This window comes from Antechinus flavipes, chromosome 4, assembly GCF_016432865.1.
Source record: "Antechinus flavipes isolate AdamAnt ecotype Samford, QLD, Australia chromosome 4, AdamAnt_v2, whole genome shotgun sequence".
NCBI classification, from domain to species: domain Eukaryota; kingdom Metazoa; phylum Chordata; class Mammalia; order Dasyuromorphia; family Dasyuridae; genus Antechinus; species Antechinus flavipes.
Window position 1 is genome coordinate 24747648 of NC_067401.1, and position 19983 is coordinate 24767630.

General features: G+C 44.7%; 1 protein-coding gene across 1 annotated transcript in view; it reads right to left on the reverse strand.

Annotated features, from left to right (window-relative positions):
- SPECC1 (sperm antigen with calponin homology and coiled-coil domains 1) overlaps positions 1-19983 on the reverse strand; it is a 280120-nt gene that overhangs the window by 117506 nt on the left and 142631 nt on the right. The window contains 4 exon segments of the mRNA XM_051992088.1: positions 1987-2165; positions 5116-5189; positions 13939-14085; positions 14088-14145. Coding sequence (XP_051848048.1) covers positions 1987-2165; positions 5116-5189; positions 13939-14085; positions 14088-14145 — 458 coding nt within the window.

The window sequence follows — 19983 nt, forward strand, 5'->3', positions numbered from 1 at the left end:
GCAGCCCCTATTATTTCATTTTTGCCCTCGTCTCTCCGGCACCTTGCACCTAGTAGGTGCTCATAATTGCTTGTCGGGTGGCTGATTAAATATGATTAAGCATTGGAAGTTAGGCCTTTGGGTTCTATTTAAAAAACAGAGTAAGGAAGCAAGACAGACAGACAAGGAGACAGAGAGGCAGACATATAAAAGCCAACGCAGATCGGCCCCATAACTAACAGCTCGGCGGGGAATACGATCTGGCTCTGTGACCCCCCAAGACTTCTCTCGGGGCTTAAGAAGGGGATCCTGTGCATCTGATCCAGTAGAGTGGATCTCCCCTGAAGAGAGGGACTGCTTGGTTTGTATTTTTGCATCTCCTGGGCCTGGCGTGGGCCATGGCACTTTGTAGCTACTTATTAAATTAAAAAGCCAGACACCTACTTTTTTTTCATTCCTCCATTTCATCTTAATCCTTTCTGGAATCATAGACTCAACAGTAGAGTTGGAAAACTGGGATAATGAGGGGCTAATTAACTTAGACCTCAACAGACCTTTAAGGGCTGTTATTCCATTCTCTAACTTTTTTAATAGGGGGCCAGTTCACTGTCCCTCAGACTGTCGGAGGGCCAGACTATAGTAAAAACAAAAACTTTGTTTTGTGGGCCTTTAAATAAAGAAGCTTCATAACCCTGGGTGAGGGGGATAATCGTCCTCAGCTGCTGCATCTGGCCACGGGCCGTAGTTTGAGGACCCCTGCTCAAAAGTCTCCAAAAGTCATGAAAATGGGAATGGAGATCATATGATCACAGATTTAGGGTCAGAAGTGATCTCAAGAGATCATTCTAATCCAAGCCCCGCATTTACCAGATAAGGAAATCGAGGCCCATTGTCTGCCTTCGGGGTCTCCCCACTGCTTTCTGTTGCATCCCCAATAAACCCCCGCTTTGGACTCTGCCAGTGATAAGAAGGGGCCAAATTCTGCAGCCTATTTTCTGGGCCAAATAACCGCCAGGCATCTGAACCTTGAAAAAGAATGACTACGAGTAATTTCCTGAGCTTGAGGACCCCAAAGTAATAACATTTATTCCTGACCATAAAAAGGAAAACTCAAGATTTTATTAGTCCCGTGGTGAGTGCAAAATAATGTGGTAAGGAGCTTTTATTTTTAACACGGTCATCAGTGTCCATCTGCTCTCTCTCGAACCATTTCCAGCCGCCTCTCTTTCCCTCTTGGGTGCAAGAGTTTATGGGATGGAGTAGGCTCAGTCTCTCCTGCTCAAAGACATGAGGATAGCGAGATGAAGCCCTGGCTACGATCCCTCCCTAAGTCATAATTTCCTTGAGTTACAAATAATGTTGATTTCTTCACTGGAGCATCTCCTGGGGAGGAACTCCCTCTTCTAACGCTGAGTAAATGGACTCATATCTCTGAGATGGGGGCTTTGAGAGCTGCCCAGAACACTGAAAGCTTACCCGGGATCACACAGCCAAGGGGAGGACTCTTTCTGGCTCCAGAGTTAACTTAATCAACTATAAACAATCAATTTCTTCCATGGTCTCTTTTTTTATTTTTTTAATGGAATAGGTCACTTTTAAAGGCCTCATACTGATTCTAGAAAATGAGTGTGACCCAAGGGAGGAAGGATGAACCGTTCTACCAGACAATGATCCTGCCTCAGAACCAATCCCGTCTTCCTGCTAGGGCAGAGTAGAACATGGCGGAGCTACCGGATCCTAAAGCATCCTCCCCTAGAGTTACGGGCCGAGGACTACGGCTGTCCTCCATCCCAGGGAGCTGTTCTCGGCTAGATCCCTCGCGGGCGCCTTGGTGCTGTGAGGGCCCTAGGGGGCTGGCGGAGACCCCCCCAGAAAGAGACAGAGAACATTTCACAGAGAGCGACACAGAGCCTCCCGAGCCACACGCACATCTGCAAGGCTGGCGATGGAGCCTGGGCTGCGTGCGTGTTAGCGCTCCCGGAGCCAGAGCCCTGGGCACAGACCAACCTGCTGTTCCCCTGCACGGCCCCCAACTCCTTCTGCAGCTTCGCGTTCTTCTCCTCTTCCTCCAGCAGCTTCCGCTTGACCGAACGGAGCTCCTGCTGCGCCTCGCACTTGATATCGTTGGCCACCACCACGGCCGTCTGGAGGTCCGCTTGGAAACGCCTCCATTCTTCCGTCTCCTCCTGCAGAGGAGAGAGGGGGACAGTCAGGCATCCGCTGGGGGGGAGCCGCCCCTGCCTTCCCAGGTGCCGGACTAACACGAGATCCGAAGCTAGGGAGAACATCCAGGCCGGCCCTCTTACTGGGCAGCGAGGGAAACATTCCTGAGACAGAAGGGAAACTCAGGGCTCAACCCCTTATTGAACAGAAGAAGAAAATGAGATCCAAACACTAAGTGACTTCCCATAAGTGATAGGATCTTAATTTTAGAGCTGGAAGAGAACTCATGGAGAGAAAATTAAGTCTCTTTTCTTCCTGAAAGTTACTTGGACAATTTCTTGGTGGTGGCTTTTTAAGGAGGCTAATAAGACTTTTTTTTTTTTTAAGAGCCACGTGGAACTTTTATGTAAATTAAATGTCTGTACAATAGATAGTTTTTCATGAAGAAATTAAATATGTTCCCAAAGACTTGTTCAAGTTTACAGAACTCTTTATCACATTGACTTCCATTTCTTAGAAAAACCTCCTGTTATTATTGTACGTAATATGTAATTATTGAATTACAATGTCCACTCTTGGTATAAGATAAGAAAAAAAAGAACCTCTTTTCTTTCTTTCTTTTCTTTTTTTTTGGTGCAGAGATTGGGGAATATGGATGTGGACAATGGCAAATGCTGTCTGTCTTGGTTTTAATATTTTAATAGTTTTAATGTTAATAATTAGTCAATATTTGACAAATATTAGTCAAGAATTCTTAATGAATTGCATTCTTTGTCTTTTTTCCTTTTTTATTCTTTGTTACAAAAGACAACTCACTGGATAGAGGAGTAAAATGAGGTGAATGTGGCAGTACAGGAGATGTAAAAACAAAGAATATCAATAGAAATTTAACCATTTTAAACAAGGTTCTTCCACCCCCACCCTCAAAAGAAATGCATTCTTTTTGGAGAAAAAAATAAGCCTTCACCAAACAAACTCTTGGTGTGTTATCTGAAGTGAACTCCCTAACTCCTTCCCTACTTTACCTTTGTGCTCAATGATGCCTTCTCAACTAATTGTTCTGCTCTCTGAATCCCTTCTTATCCAGATACATAAATAACTAGGCCAAGCTTGGAGAAGCCCAGCACCCAGCACCCCCCAGCACCCCACCCAGCTCAACATAGGAAGATTTCCATACAGATTCCCACATAGGATTCCAGCCTAAATTTGAGTAATCACTGATTCTGGTTATATTCAGTTTCATCTATTATTAAGTGCCCATGGCATGCAAAGTCCTATGTCTCAGCTGGGAGGCTGATGAGGAGAAGAAGGCCCGGAGCTGGGATGGACCTCAATTGACAGCTGAGGAAGTTGTGTGTGTGGTTACCCAGGGAGAACGTGTCAGGGCGGGCTTGAAGCTTGGTCCTCCACCTACAAACCCTCTCTCCCTTGGAGTCACATTGCTTAGTCTTAGGGTAAAAAGGCCAAGTTCTGTTTTTGAGACACAGGGCCATCCACATGGAAATGACACACAATGATGACTTCCTTTGGGCCATCTTCTGTAGTCTATCAATAGGAAGCACTTTCCATTGAAGAGAATTCTAATCCCACTATAAAAACAGAATTCTTTTCTTCTCCCAGCAAAGCCCCAGAAACCACCCACCCAAAGGCCCATTTCAGCTCTCTATCTTATCGCTCTCTTCCCCTTTCCCCTCCCAGCCTTGGAGATATGGGGTCATTATACAGAGTCTGGGTCCTTCCTGAGGTCTCTGCCATTAACTGGCTGTGTGAGATTAGGAGATTCTCTCAAATGAGGAAAAGAAACGCTCAAGTCCCCTCCAGTTTTAGTCCATTTAAGTCCGGAGCTTTCTATCTTCTCTGGGGATTTCAACCATGGGACCTCCTCTGGGAGCCTTCTTTCCCTTCTTTCTCTTGCTCTCTGGCTCATAGAACTTTAGAACTTGCAGAGATGAATTCCTAATACCTTTCCCCCAAACAGGTGTCATTTTGAATCTTCTACAGTGTTATTGTTCTTCTGATTTAGGAGCTCTTGGGAGTGTTTTTCCCCTACTCCCACCCCCTAATCACTGCAAGTTAACACAGAGACAGCTGATGGCTCAGCAGATAGAGGGGAGCAGAAGTGGAGTCAGGAGGAGCAGAATTCAAGTCTGGTCTTAGACATTTACTAGTTGCGTGACCACCTTGTTTGTCTTAATCCACTGGAGAAGGAAATAGTAAACCCTTCCAGCATCTTTGCCCAGAAAACCCCAGTGGGGTCACAAAGAATCAGATATGACTAAACAGCCACAAATATGGAGGCAACCGTACCCCGTCCATTCAGAAAGGACCTTAAAGCATATCCTAAAACAGGAGTCCTCAAACTTTTTAAATAGGGGGCCAATTCACTGTCCCTCAGACTGTTGGAGGGCCAGAGATATATATATATATAACAAGTATAGTAAAAAACAAAAACTTTGTTTTGTGGGCTTTTAAATAAGGAAACTTCATAGCCCTGGGTGAGGGGGATAATCGTCCTCAGCTGCCGCATATAGCCCGCAGGCCATAGTTTGAGGACCCCTGTCCTAAAACATGCAGACATCCCAAAGCCTCCATGGGTCACCAGTCTGTCAGCCTCACTCAGGACCAGTTTGGACTTGCTGAAGCTCTGAAGGTGACATCTTAGGAGAAAGAAGTAAGCATAGGGAGAGGACCTCCACTATATAACTGATCCAGGGAACCCAATGATCACAAACGCCATCTGCCACTGGAGGGCTACATCTCTTCTGTCATTTATAGTCTTAGAGTTAAGTGTCAGAGGCAGACCTTGAACCGGGCCTTCCTGGTTCTTCTCCACTACTGTCTCTGTGAGAAGAAAGAGAAAGCTCAGGAGGAGAGTGTGACTTGAGGTAACCCTAAAGCATATTTCTCAGGGCCTAGCATGAGCTCCCCAAGGCAGATATGGGATCTATATCCTGGGCCCGCAGTCCTGCTCACCTTTATCTGCTTCGTGAGAGCCTTGAGCTGCCGCTCCAGATCCAGCTTCTGTTCCTCAAGCTTCATCACGTTACCTAGAGAGAAGATGGGACTGTTGTGAGATACTCTTGATTTAGGCCAACAGGCTCCAACTGACCAGGGATGTCACTGCAAATTCTTATACTCTCCCAAAATGGCTTTTGATTTGGGGGAAAGATAGTCCTTCTATAAGAAGTGCGGGCAAGAGAAGGGTCAAAAATGGCTTTGAAGATTATCCATTGATGGACAGAAGCAGCTACACCCAGAGAAAGAACACTGGGAGATGAATATAAACTGTTTGTATTTTTGTTTTTCTTCCCGGATTATTTCTACCTTCTGAATCCAATTCTCCCTATGCAACAAGAGAACTGTTCGGTTCCACACACATATATTGTATCTAGCATATACTGTAATCTATTCAACATGTAAAAGACTGCTTGCATCTGGGGGAGGGGGTGGAGGGAGGGAAGGGAAAAATCAGAACAGAAGTGAATGCAAGGGATAATGTTGTAAAAAATTACCCTGGCATGAGTTCTATTAATAAAAAGTTATTAAAAAAAAAGATTATCCATTGGTCCCTGGAGAAGATGCAAGCAAACATAAGGCTTTCCATCCATTTAAAGGGATTCCATCCAAGGACTGGGGATACAAAGAAAAAAAGACAGCCCCTCCCTCAAGGAGCTGACATTTTAATAGGAGAAATAACCTGTAAGTAGGTAGGTGCACATAGGATAGAGAAGAAATGGAAAGTGCCCTCGGAAGTAATGTATCAGCACCAGGGAAGACCAGGGAAGGACTCCTGTAGAAGGTGGGGCTTGAGCTGAGTCTGGAAGGAAGCCAGGAAATCTAAGGAATGGAGATGTGGAGGAAGAGCATTTCAGGCATGGCAATAGTCAGGAAAAGGCAGATGGATCGTTGTGTGCGACATGGGAGAGGGTAATGAGTTTGGAAGCACAAAAGAGAGCAATTTATATTTCATCTGAACCCATTGGAATTGTCTGAATAAGAAGATGAAATTTCATTGGCCAAGAAACATGGTGGCCGTGCGCCCAACTGGGAAACAATATTCTAGCTACCCCAGGACTAACTTGCAATTGTCCCAATAGTCCATTTGTGCCTAATAATTAATAATAATAATAATAATAATAATATTGTGCTTTAAGTTTACAAAGAATTTTGCATATATTAACTCATTTGAACTTCAATAGCCTTGTGAGACAAGTATGACGGTTATTCCCATTTTAAGATGAGGAAGCTGAAGCAGGCAAGGGTCACTGAGGCAGCATTTGAACTCGAGCCTTCCTGACTCAAAGTCAGGCGCATTTATGCAGGGCTTTTAAGATTTGCAAAGCACTTTACATATATTATCTCAGTTTATCCTCACAACCATCCTGAGAGGTAGAAAAGGGCTATTATTATTATTATTATTCCCACAAAAAGAGACACTTTTTTTTTTCTTCTTAAAGATCTAAGCAAGCAGGGCCTCTTTCAATCTCTATCAAAGGGCCTGTTGCTGACTTCCAACCATCTACAATCATGCAAATGGATGGATTTAAAGACGCACACTTAATTCAACAAGCATTGCTTTAGCTCTTTCTGCATGCTGGACACAGTTTTAGAACTGTGTCTATCTTCAAGGACGTTTGTGTTGCATTTCTTCTCCTAATGAGTCTTCTTGCCTGCAGTTCTCCTCTCTAATGTATCTGCTATCAGCTGCTAAAGTGATTTTCCTAAAGTGTGAGTCACTCTCCTATTCCACAAACTGCAGTGGCTCCCTATTGCTTCTAGGAACAAATACAAACCATTATGTCCCCTACGGTGGCAGCACCAGTGGGGCCACGTGTCGACGTTTCACTCATTTTGACTCTTCATGACCCCATCTGGAGTCTTCTCGGCAAGGACACTAGAGTGGCCGCCATTTCCTCATCTAGCTCATTTTACAAGTAAGGAAACTGAGACAAAGGGATCAAAACTAATTTTTAAAAAGTACCATCCATCTACCTATTCACATATCAATGGAGAAAACTGCAGTTTAACATTATCATTGTTCTATTCTATTGTTTTAAATTTTATTAACTATTTCCTTATTATGCTTTAAGACTCTGGGCAACAGATGAGTGTGTTATAAGCGCATGCAGTCTGGTCCAGCCTTTGGCAGTTCTGCTCAACAGAGATCAAATCATACACCTGGTCCCCCCAAAATGTCATATTTGCGACACTTTACGTAGAAACATGTTTTCTCTCAGTGGAAAGTAAGCTTCTGGAGGGAAGGGGCTCTATCATTTTATCTGGTCCCTAGTGCAATACCTGGTATACAGTAAGTGCTTAATAAATGTTTGCTCTTTGCATATAGCCGCCTTGAAGTAGTTGCCCATTCATAAAGCATGGAATCACGCCCTCTGGACCTTTTCTAGATCTTCTCCGCTGGATCCTTCTAGTTCCCCACTTATAGAAAGGGGTGCTCGGTAGCCAATCGTCAGCATCTCCCTTCTTGTGACATCACAGATGGGAAAACAATCGGACATTCCTTTCTGAGAAGCCCCGGTGCCCCAGAAGCCTCCTTCCTCCCACATCACTGAGTGGCCCGGTCTCCTCGCCATGGGGGGAGGCAGGAGCCTGGAGGACCCGGGCCTGCTGACTCCCCCGGCACTGTGCTTTCTGCTGCCACTCCCGAGGCCCGTCGGCCCGGCAGCCCCAGGATCCTGGCCCCCGCTCCCTTGGCCTGGGAATTCCTGGCCATTCGGTCCTTGGTCGGCTTTGTGTGCACTTTCCTTGGCTCCAAGAAATATCAAATGAGGCAAAATGTCTTTTTTTGTGGTGTTAAAAAAAAAGCCCCACATAATAATGGCCTATTTCTTCTTCACATCACTGAAGCACAGAACTGCAGCTTTAGAGAGTGGATCAAAAAGAGATAGGTCAAAAAAAACTTGTCCTTTTACAGATGAGGAAACTGAGGCCGAGGAGCCGAGACTTGCGCAGGATCACACAACTAGTAAGTATCTGCGGCTGATTTGAATTCAGATCTTCCTGAGGCTGGGTCTGCTCTGCCGTCCTGCCTCAATGCTCTGACATGAGACATGGTGGCTCTGGGGGCTCCAGTCCAACAGTTCTTCTTCTCTCCTTCCTCTTCCCTTTTTTGTTTTCTTTTTCAGCTTATTCTGCGCCTCCCTTTTTGCTTGTGGCCAAAAATGGGGTCCGGGCTCCTAGAGGCAGCTCGCTCCTTAGGGGACCTGGGACCCGGATGCCCAGGGAAGAGCGCTTCCGTGCAGGTGCACCTTGAGACTCTGGCTTTCAGCCTCCGGTTCCCCCATCATACAAAGGAAGCCTCAGCAAGGATCCAAGGTTAAGATATAGGGAGACCCTGGAGGCCTGACACCTAAAGTGTGAATGACTACAGAGGATGAGTTTTGTCATTTGGGACTTTAATTTCCTGGTCTCCTCTTCAAAAGTGAAATCAGTGGTCCTCTCTGAACTCCAGACTCTCTCAATCTCTCCCCTACCCCCAATTATTGTGATTACGTTTTTTGCACAAGTGTGTCACTACTATGGGGGTAGGGGAGGAGTTCTATGTCTACAGAGATTGGGAGGGTGGAAAATGATGCTTTTTCTTCTGCCAGGAAATAATAATAGCCGATATTTATAGCGGGGAAGATCTAGAAGTGCCAGGCACTTTACAATTATTATCTCTGCACAATAATCTTGGGAGACAGGTACTCTCGTTATGCCCATTTAACAGAAGAGGAAACTGAGACAAACGCCATCACAAAGCTAGTAAGTGTTAAAGGCCACATTCGAACTTGGGATTCTTGACTGCAGCCTGAGTATTCTAACCACTGCATCACCTTGCTGCTCTTACAACAAAAGAAGGCAGTAGCCAGGACTTGCCAGGAGCAAAGGTAAGTAAAATCTGCTGTGTATCCGAGAGAGTTTTAAGAAATTAGTATTGTCATTGAGTCTTTTTACAGACTCTGTGACCCCATTTGGGAGGGTCTTGGTGGAAATACTGGAGCAGGGGGAAGCTGCAGTAGATAGAACACAAGCCCTGAAGTCAGGAGGACCCGAGTTCAAATCTGACCTCAAGACACTTTCTGACTGTGTGACCCTGGGCAAGTCACTGAACTTCAATTGCCTCAGCCCAAAAAAAAAAATGCTGGAGCGATTTGCCATTTACAGATCAGGAAACTGAGGCAGCCAGGGTCACACAGCAAGGAAGTGTCTGAGGCCAGATTTGAATTGAGGAAGGTGAGTCTTTGGGCTTCAGATTCCAAATTAACTGCTACATAAAGGTGATTCCTGACCGTGACTTTAAAGGCCGCAAGCTTATTTGAAGCTGTGGAGGAGTGTATGTGAACAAAGATTTAAACAAACAAACTAACAGCCTTCTACCTGAAAGCGATGAGATACCAAGCCAGCTCCGTCTCCAACTCCACATCCCACCTTTTTACAATGGAAAGCTCCCATTTCAAGATAAATAAGTTTTGTCTGGCTGCTCTGCTCCCTGAATTACACTTGCTGATGGTCCCTTTCAGCTCTGCGACTGTATTTGGGGTTTTCTGAGCAAAGAGAGTGGAGTGATTGGCCATTTCCTTCTCCAGCTAATTTTACAGAGGAGGAAACTGAGGCAGCAGGTGCCGTGAGGGGCCTGGGGCTGCGCTCTGCGCACTATGGCGCCACCTGGTTGTGATCTTGGCTCCATATCCTGAGGGGGACACTATTATTTCCGCAGGCTGGCTGAGCTGGAGGAAGCCTGGAATTACTGATAAGGACTGGGCTGGGGAGTAACCGCCGTTTGCTTTCTGAGTCTGCAGGGGCCGGCCGGCTCTGAGGGCTCCTGGGGATTCAGACTCGGTCCTGGCTAAGTGACCTAAGAGAAGGGATGTTAGCTGCCACTGATGCAGCCCCGGGATGAGGGGATATCTCTTCCCTGCTTCCTTCCCCTGGCAGAGGGGCGGCCCACAGCTCTGCCCACTGGGCCTCTCCAGAGTGAAGGGCCATCCCCTAGGGAGGGAGAAGCCGGGGAGAAATTGGGCAGAATGCAGCGAGGGACTTGTAGGGAACGGAACAAGCATCTCTAAGTCCCGAGGGGGGAGCTGAGGGATGCGGCTACTGGGGTGGGGGGCCAGTGTGCGCCAAGGAGGGGAGCCTGCTCCCTCTGGAGCCATCTTTAAGGGACGTGTCCACAAATGAACATCAGTGGGGAGATGAGGGACATTCTCTCCCCCTCCTCCCTCAGAATGGTTTTTCTAGCCCTCTCTTCCATACCTATGCAGTTAATTAAAGAGAGGGGGATGAACTTGAGCCTCCCCAAGGAACATGAAAGCTTTGAATGGTGGGAACTCCTGATTTGGAGACATGTATTTCCAGCCATCTTCCCACTGAGAGGCACACGGCCTGGATCCCCCAAATCTGACAGATCCTCCTTGCTCTGTGACCCACAGCAAATGACGGAACTTCTCAGTGCTCCGGGCAATTCTGTAAGACCAGTTTCAGAGAAGGCGCCAACCTTAGGAGAGCGAGCGCCCTACAATCACAGGTCCACTCCCTATTCCAGGATTAAGTTTAATCATAAACTTAATAAACAAGGTTGGTTTAATTAACCTTGTGGCTGTGGGGAGAGATTAATTGACCTTGTTGCTGGGGGGAGGCTCTGGGCCCACGGACAATTTTTTTTAACATTGCCCTCCTTTCATTTTTGACTTGGAAGCCTCAGTTGTCACAAGCTGCTTCTGTTCTCAACACATCCCTTCTTTAGCATCCCTACTTTTTCTGGAAATCACTCAGGTTAGAATTAAGAGCGTGGGAGTCTTGCTAGCCCATCTCCAGCGTCCCCGTGTGGCACCAGAAATGGGGAACAGAGCAGGACTAACCCCTCCCTATAAAATCCACAGCCTTGATTGACCTGAATCACCGAGCTGTCCTCATTTGGGAACGATGCAGGACTCAAGGACCCCTTGGGCACAATCAGAATCTACCAAGTCCAAAGGGGGATGGCTACTCAGGAAAACCTCTGCGGACGGCCATGGCCTTGGGGACCCGGCCCCATGCCTGGGGACAGGCCCCGGTCATAACCTTCAGACCCCTTGTCCTCAATGGTCCCTGTCAATTGTCTCTAGTTCAGTTAATTCCATCTGGGGCAGTGACTGTCTTGGGTGGAAGCTCCTTTAAAACCCCAAGCAGATTCAACAGACCAGAAGGTGCCTCCATTCATGCGTCTAGAGCCCTCAGAGGCCCCTTCCAAACATGAGCTGCTATGATGATGGGAAGCCCCGGCAGCACAGGTTAATGGAGAGAGTCCTACTTCGGAACTCTGGGAAGCCACTTAGCTACCCGTAGCTGAGGCTCCATTCATTCAGGACACAAGGCGACAAAGTCCCCTTGCAGTTCTGGGTCCAGGCTCCTATGTTACTGAAGATAACACGAAAGTCAATTAATTTTGTTGTCATTCAGCAGGCCTCACTGGCCACGTGGATCTGGCTTGCCTCAGCTACTCCCAGGGCTATTGTGAAGCTCACATGAGATAATCTTTGTAAAATGGCTTGTAAACCTTAACATGCTGTAGGAATGTTAGCTATAACAACAATGAGGAGGATGATAATTATTGTGCTATTAAATATCGAAGCAGTAGCATCACAATAATTATTTCAATGACCTCCCTTTGGGGCTCTCGGTCCAATCCTACAAACAAGAGATGAAAGTGCTGTTTGAGGCTCACTATAAATCAGCCACTGCTTCGATGCTCTCTGGGACCTGATGTCCTACTGATGTCCGTGTCCTGTCTGTCCAGCTCCACAAAACCAGAGCGGCTTTCTGGATGCATTTTTCTAGCTGTGGCCGAAGTAGGGGACGACGGCCTTGGCTCTGCACCAGATGTGCGCTAGCTACAGGGTGATTCTCATTCTTCTTTCAGTCTCACTGGACACAGAGCTACTGTCTGAAAGTGAACTTGAACCCCAGCTTCTGGATGTCCTCTAACACTCTCAAGTTAGCAACGGGAGCAGTTCTGCTTCACGGCCCTGGAGACATCCAACCCACAACACTCCCCAATGCACGCTCAAACCAGATTCAAATGGAATTGGGAAACACTTTAAAAAATAAGCACAAATACAATAGAACAAAAATAAGGTCAATATAGGGCTTTCTGAGTCAACAGGAGGCCTGCAGGGATGCATTTCTATTTGATTATGACACCACTGGATCAGACCATTAACGGACACCATTAATGCTGACATCATGATAGTCAAGGGCCAGTTTTCAAAGCAACCAGAAACATGGGAGACTTGGGAACCCTTAAGTCTTATGCTAATTTTATTGATGAGGAAACTGAAAAAGTTGCTTTTGCTTCCAAGGGCAATACCAGAATGAATAATTTGGGGCATCACTAGGTATTAATCCAATTTTACAGGTGAAGAAATTAGGAGGAAAATATAACTTTTTGCTTTCAACAGCAATACCAGAATGAATAGTTTGGGGCATCACTAGGTAGTAATCCAATTTTGCAGGTGAAGAAATTAAGTGGAAAATATAATTTAATAGTGGGAAGAATCAAAATGAATAGATTTCTAGTTGGGAAACCCTGAGTCTTTTTTTTTTTTAATAAAGAGGACATAATCAAAATTAATGAACGCTTCTTTGTATGAGTTTTTTCACCATAAAGATAAGAAGCAAAATTAATAGACTCAGGAAACCATGGGTCTGATTAAGGACATAACTAATCAAAATTAATGAGTAGATTCTCTAAAGAGTGATGAACACTTCTTTGCACAAGTTTTTTTAAAGATAAGACCTACTTCATGTGGCAATCTGGACCAATGTGGAAAGTGTCTCGCTAGATAAGAGCTCGAGTTCAAATCCAAGCTCAGACACTTACTAGCTGTGTGACCCTGCATAACTCACCGGGGTCTCAGGATTGTTAAAAGGGTCAAATGAGATACTTGTAAAGTGCTTTTCAAACCTATAGAACATTTAATATAATTTAAAGAGTCATCCTCGGCAATAGTCGTCATCCTTATGTCTTTCCTGGGTAAATGACCAGCTAATCCGCTCCCTTGGATGAATGAGATTTGGGGGGTGTATGGGTCCACTGCCTGTTCTCCTCAGTGTCCAAACGGTATCTGTAGCTACTATCCCTCAGCAATAAGATTAGTGCATAAGATCACAGAAAGAAATTGGAAGTCAAACCCTTCATTTTACAGAGAAGAAAACTGAGTCTGCCTGGAGAGGTAAACTTGGTTGAAGCTCAAAGTCATAACATATATAGGAGCCTAGATTTAGAGCTGGAACAGATCTCCGCTGATCCAATCATTTACAGATCAGGAATCAGATGCCCACATATGTTAAGTTATCTCTACCATGAGAACACAAGCTCCTCGAGGGCAAGAACCATTATTGCATTTTTATAGCCTCTGCCTAGCAAAGAGTAAATGCTTAATAAAATTAGCAGCTCAGAAGTTCCATTTTTCTTTCTGTATCTTATATGTGCAAAGTCGTCTGCAGATCGTTCCCCCCCTTTTGCTTTTCTTTGTATCCCCAGGGTCTAGGCATGGAATAAGCACTTAATAAATGCCTAACCTCAAGAGGGGAGGGAAGGGCAGGTACAAACTCCAAAGCACGATGAAAATGACAGTGATGGGTAGTGTGCTCGTTTTCGCTATGAATAATTCTTACAAAGAGGTAACAACAGGACTTTGCAAAGTAACAGAATTCCAAGCTGCTTTCTTCTTGTCCACGCTCTCCTGTTGCTAATAGTTTTTGTGTAGGCGCCTGCCTGCTCTTCCTCATGCAGTGGGGATTCTCTGGGTCACTTACTTTCGAGTTCACTAATCAGCTGGTTATTGTGCAGTTTAACCGCTCGGTGCTGCTCCACCTGATCTTCCAGCTCAAAGATGGTCTCCTTCATGTCCTTGATCTCAGCGTCACTCTCTGAGGCTTTCTCTTGCAGCTGCAAGCTGGTCGACTCAGCTGCTCGGCCTGCCGGTCACATACCTCTTTCAGGTAACCGCATTCCTTCTCCACCTGAAATAAAATGGAGGAAGCCGTTAATCCCAAAGGCAAAAGGGTCCCAGACACCCTGAAATAGCAACAAGAAAGTGACTTTTGAAGGGGCTAGCTTTCTCATCAAGGAGGGTATTCCAAGGAGAGACTTTCATCTGCTTCCTACGTGTCTTTCCAGGCTTATTGTAGACTCCTTTTCCATGCATCTTAAAAATCCAGACACACCGACTTATTTGTCCCTCCTGTCTCTTGCCTCAGTGTCTTTGCCCAAGCTGTCCCTGATGCCTAGAATGCCCTCTCCCCTCATCTCTGCCTTCCTTTAAAAAGTAACTCCACCGATGAACCAAATCAGTTCCAATGGAGCAGTAATGAACTGAACCAGCTACACCCAGCGAAAGAACTCTGGGAAATGACTAAGAACCATTATATAGAATTCCCAATCCCTCTATTTTTGTCCACCTGCATTTTTGATTTCCTTCACAGGCTAATTGTCCACTATTTCAGAGTCTGATTCTTTTTGTGCAGCAAAATAACTGTTGGACATGTATACTTATATTGTATTTAACTTATACTTTAACATATTTAACATGTATTGGTCAACCTGCCATCTGGGGGAACGGGTGGGGGGGAAGGAGGGGAAAAGTTGGAACAAAAGGATTTGCAACAGTCAATGCTGAAAAATTACCCATGCATACATCTTGGAAATAAAAGGCTATAAGAAAATAATAAAAAAATAAAATATTAAAAATAAAAAGTAACTCAACCACTACCTCCATGAAGACTTTCTTGATGATCTCAACAACTAGCACCTTCCTACTTACCTTGCTTATGTTTTATATGGACTTGTGTTTGTGCTCTTTCCCCCAAAACACTGTCATCTCCTTGAGAGTAAGAGATGCTTCCTTGTGTATTTGCAGCACATAATAATAAATAATATTTCTGGCACATAATAGTAACTATTTCTATAAAAGTCCTTTTACACACAGTAGGGACTTAATGCTTCCTGACTTACTGGTGACTTGTGACTGGCAGCTGGGGGTTGCCGGGGCCTCCCATTGTGGGTAGGCTGTTTAAGTCATAGGGAATTTCCTTTTTTAGGGGAAAAATGGGCGGGGGTCCCCACAGAGCATCTCCACCCCAGTCAGATCTTCCCAGAAACCCAGAGAGTAGCCTTGAACACTAGCCACCCATCCACAGGGAGCAACACTTGTCGCTGTTCCATCCCTTTGGGTGGCCAGGCTGACCGGTGACTGCTCTAAAGGTTGGAGCCTGGATGTTGAGTCGTCCACTAGAGGGCTCCAAAGGGCCTAAGACGGCAGCATTGAGAGGGAAGGGGACTTTTAGACCATTTTAGACAGAGGGGGAAACTGAGGCTAAGAGACAAAGCAGTGGCTCACCCATGCTCACACGTAGGGTTAGCAAGCAGCAGGGCCGATGGGGAATCCGGGTCCTCCCCCCCAAACGCCCTGTTCTTGTGACCACAGCACCCGTATCACCTCCCCACTGGAGGGGTTTGGCTAAGGCTTCGGAGGCAGGAAGAGCCGAGCCCTCATCAGGTCCTTACAAGCTTGTGAACCAGGGCAAGTCACTTAATCTCTCCCAGCCTCAGTTTACTCTACTGTAAAATGGGACTCATAATTTCCTACTTCATGGAAACGAACCATAGTTAGAGAAGGCTTAAAAAGAGATGATCTCCTCGTCTTTATAGGATTAAATATTAAGATTAAATGGAGAGTTGGAAAGGATCCCTATTGTGGCCGGCATTTAATGATAATGACTACCATTTCTATAGCTCTTTAAGGTTTACAAAGGACTTTGTAAATGTCAATCTCAGTTCCTCCTCATTACAACCAACCCCTAGGAGATATTATCTCCATTTTTGCAGAAGGAGAAGTTGAGGCAGAGAGCAGCTAAGTGACTCACTCAGTTCTGAGGCAGGATCTGAACTCGGATTTTCCAAGCTCTAGGTCTGATGCTCTATCTACTCATTGGGCCATTTAGTTGCCTCATTTGACAGATGAAGAAACTGAGGCACACAGCCTTATGACAGACTGAAAAGGAAAAACAAATTGCATCACAGAATCTCAATTTTGTGTCCAATCTTCTTTTTCCCTTCTACTTTGTAAATAGGAATGCTCCTTTGGGTTGGTGTTTAAATTCCGGAATAAGGGAAAGATTTTTAAATACAAAGATTGTAAAAGGAGTCAGAATTTAAACACATGGCTCCTAACTTTGTATCCAGTGATCTTTCTATATTTAGTCAAACTTTCTTATTTAAAAGATAAGGAAATACCAGGGTGGGGAGGGGAGGGGGTAAATTGCTGAAGGTACCCTGAGAAATCTGACCCAGGTCTTTGACCTCCAAATCCTGTGCACTTTCTGTTGCTCCAGGAAATTACTAAGCTTTTGTGTAAACTAGGAGTAAACGGGCTCTGAAAGAGGGATGGTAGTAGCTCTCTCAGGAGCTGAGTATGTGATGAAGGGCTCCTTAGAGGTCTTGTTCTCACTCACTTCCTGCTTCCTGGCTGGCTTTCAGATGGGCCAGACTGCCAATGATAGAAGGTGTGGCTCTATTTTTTAAATTCATATTTTCTGAAATTGGATTGCATTGGCCAAGCCGGCCACTTAGTCTGCTGTGTCCTGTCTGTAGGTAAAGGAATGGAGAGCTGACATAGAAATGGGAGCTGGGAGAGATGGGGAGAGGAAAGGAAAATGGCTTTGTAAACCACAGATCAACTGTAGAGAATCTCTTTGGAACTCTCAAAGATCCCACTGGATTAAGAATTTTTTTGGGGGGTGGGGGCTTTTTTACAAGGCAATCATAAAGCAATTTGCCCAAATCAGGGCAATACTGAGGGAAAATTTTAGCTCTTTGCTGCCTCAGTTTTCTCTTCTGTAAAGGGGGGAAAACTATAATTCCTTACAGCTCTATGCCTGTGATATTCAGATCCTTCCTGTCTCTAAATTCAATTTAACCATCACTTTAAAGCCATTTATTATATATGTATGTATATATGTATTATATAATTATAATCATATAAAATGTATTACCTATGTATATATTATGTATGTATATATAATTACATATAATATATTGTTTTATATTATATGTTTTATATATTATACACATATATATACACACACACATACATATTTTTTACACTACCTTTATTTACAAATTCTTCCCAGAAATCTCTCCTTTGTATGGAACAAGGAATAAAAAATGAAGGGGGCAGAGGAGATCAGTTGGAATAACTCTTATTGACATGTGACATTCAAGATCTTGAGCTGGAAAAGTTTCTCAGAGGCCCTCTAGTTAGACATTGTCATCTTAGAAATGAGGAAACTGAGGCACAGGGAAAATGAATCTGCTCAAGTTCCCAGAAACCTTAGGCACATCAAGTGAAAATATTCATCATTGCTGAATAAAATGAGCAGGACCAGGAGATCATTATATATTTTATATATATATATATATATAATATATATATAATAATAATATATATAATATATATTATATATTTTATATATATATATATATATTTCAAAATATATATTATATATTTTGATTTCCTCCACAGGCTAATTGTCCACTATTTCAAAGTCTGATTCTTTTTGTGCAGCAAAACAACTGTTAGGACATGTGTATACTTATATTGTATTTAACTTATACTTTAACATATTTAACATGTATTGGTCAACCTGCCATCTGGGGGAGGGGATGGAGAAAAGTCGGAACAAAAGGTTTGGCAGTTGTCAGTGCTGAAAAATTACCCATGCATATATCTTGTAAATAAAAAAACTAAATAAAATTTTTTTAAAAGAATCTAAAAAGAAAAAAGAAAAATCCATCATTCCATGCTCAGTTCCTCATCTCTTCAAGGAGAAAGACTTATCAAATATTGCAATTATTAACGAAGAGTTTGCCGAATCCCCAGGATGGGGCGAAAAATCTGCTTCGTTCAGTGAGCGAGTTTCCCCAGACCTCTCTCCCAGCCCGCAAGGGCATGTTGCTCATGGGAAGCTACTGACATTCCTTTAGCAATCAAAGGTAATAATTACTTGAAAAGGAAAAAAGCCCATCTGCTTAGCTGGGGGTTTGTGGGAAATGCTAGAGGTCAAGGTATGAAGCAATGGCTAATGAGTAATTGCGTACAAACTCTCCAGACGCTGACCGGCCCTGCTCTTCGGAAAGAGCCTGCCCGGCTTCAGCCGGGCTCCGGACCCTTCAGAGTGAGCCCTCTGGCTACAGATTCTAGGGGAGATTGGAAGGAGCCATTAATGGCCATGGCTTCTGCGGGATTCCATGGAGGTTACTTCATCGAACAAATGGGGAAAGGGCACCGGACCACGAGAAATGGAAAATGCATTTCAGTTTGAATCCTGCCTCCGAAGCTCTTTAGCCACGGGGAGTTACGAAACTATTTTAACTATTTAAATATATGATTTCACAGGGGTCTGAGAAGCCTAGATTAAGTAACCTGCCCACAGCCCCATAAAGCCGGTGAACTTTGGAGACTGGGTTTGAACGCTGTTCTTACAACGCCACAATCCGTAGAATCATAGACCGGAGCTGGAGAGATCCTTGGGGTTTCTTCAGTGATTGTCTGCATTTTATAGAGGAGGGCCCTGGAGTGTTATGTGACTTTCCCAAGATCATACAGGCAGGAAGCAGCAGGTCCTGTGACTTCACAATCGGGCCTCTTTACGCTGTACCTTACTACCTTCCTATCCAAGCTACCCCGTCTCTGTGCCTTAGTTTCCCTGTTAATTGGGAACAGTAACATTTCCCCTGCCTTATGTCAGAGGGATCTTGTGTGGAAAAGTGCTTTGTAAACTTTAAAGCACGGAGTAAATATGAGCTGTTTTTATTGTCATTATCATTATAATTGCCTCAGGAATAATTATATGATTTCACTTCCACTCTACCCTCCTTCTCTTTATAGGGGTCACATCAATACTTCTAACAATGTTCCAATGATGATGAGATAGTGTACGAGAAGGGACATTCCAAGGCCGCCACACCCCCGTAGTCCAAATTCTTGCTGGACAGACGTGTCACTGTGGGACTATGATGTTCTATGGACTGTTGGGCAGATGGAGAAACTATCGGCTTAATGTGCTTGATCAGAGCATTAAGATTAAGGTCATTGGCCGCCATCACTGGTTATTATTTATCATTTATCGTCAGACTGACGTGGCCCAACAAAGTCCTGGGAATATGGGGAATTATCACTGCTCTATGAGGAGAATGTAGAAAAGCATGAGAAGCTTTTTATGAACTGGTGCGGGACCAGGAAAGTGAATAAGCTCCCGACCAGCAAATGGAGAAGGAAGATCAATGGCGAATCCATCCAAGTTAGTGCTGCTGAATCATGACAACTGAGCGTGGCCCCAGAGAAAAAGCGAAAGGACCCTCCCTTCCCTCTTGTGCAGAGCTGGGGCACTGCAGGTATGAAAGGCTGCCCACCCTCAGTCTCGTCAATATATTTTCTCTGTGTGTGTGTTTCTGTCTCTTCTCTTTCTCTGTCTCTGCCTGTCTCTCTCCCTCCTTCCCTCTCTGTCTTTCTTTGTATCTGTTTCTGTCTCTGTCTCTCTCCCTTCCTTCCCTGTCTCTCTGTCTCTCTCTGTCTCTGTATGTGTGTCTCTTTCTCTCTATCTCTTTCTATCTGTCTCTGTCTCCCTCCCTTCCTCCCTCTGTCTCTGTTTCTCTGTCTGTCTCTCTCTCTGTCTCTGTTTCCCTCCCTTCCTCTCTCTGTTTCTGTCTCTTCTCTCTCTCTCTCTCTCTCTCTCTCTCTGTCTCTTTGTGTCTCTCTTTATCTCTCTGTCTCTGTCTCTGTCTCTGTCTCCCTCCCTTCC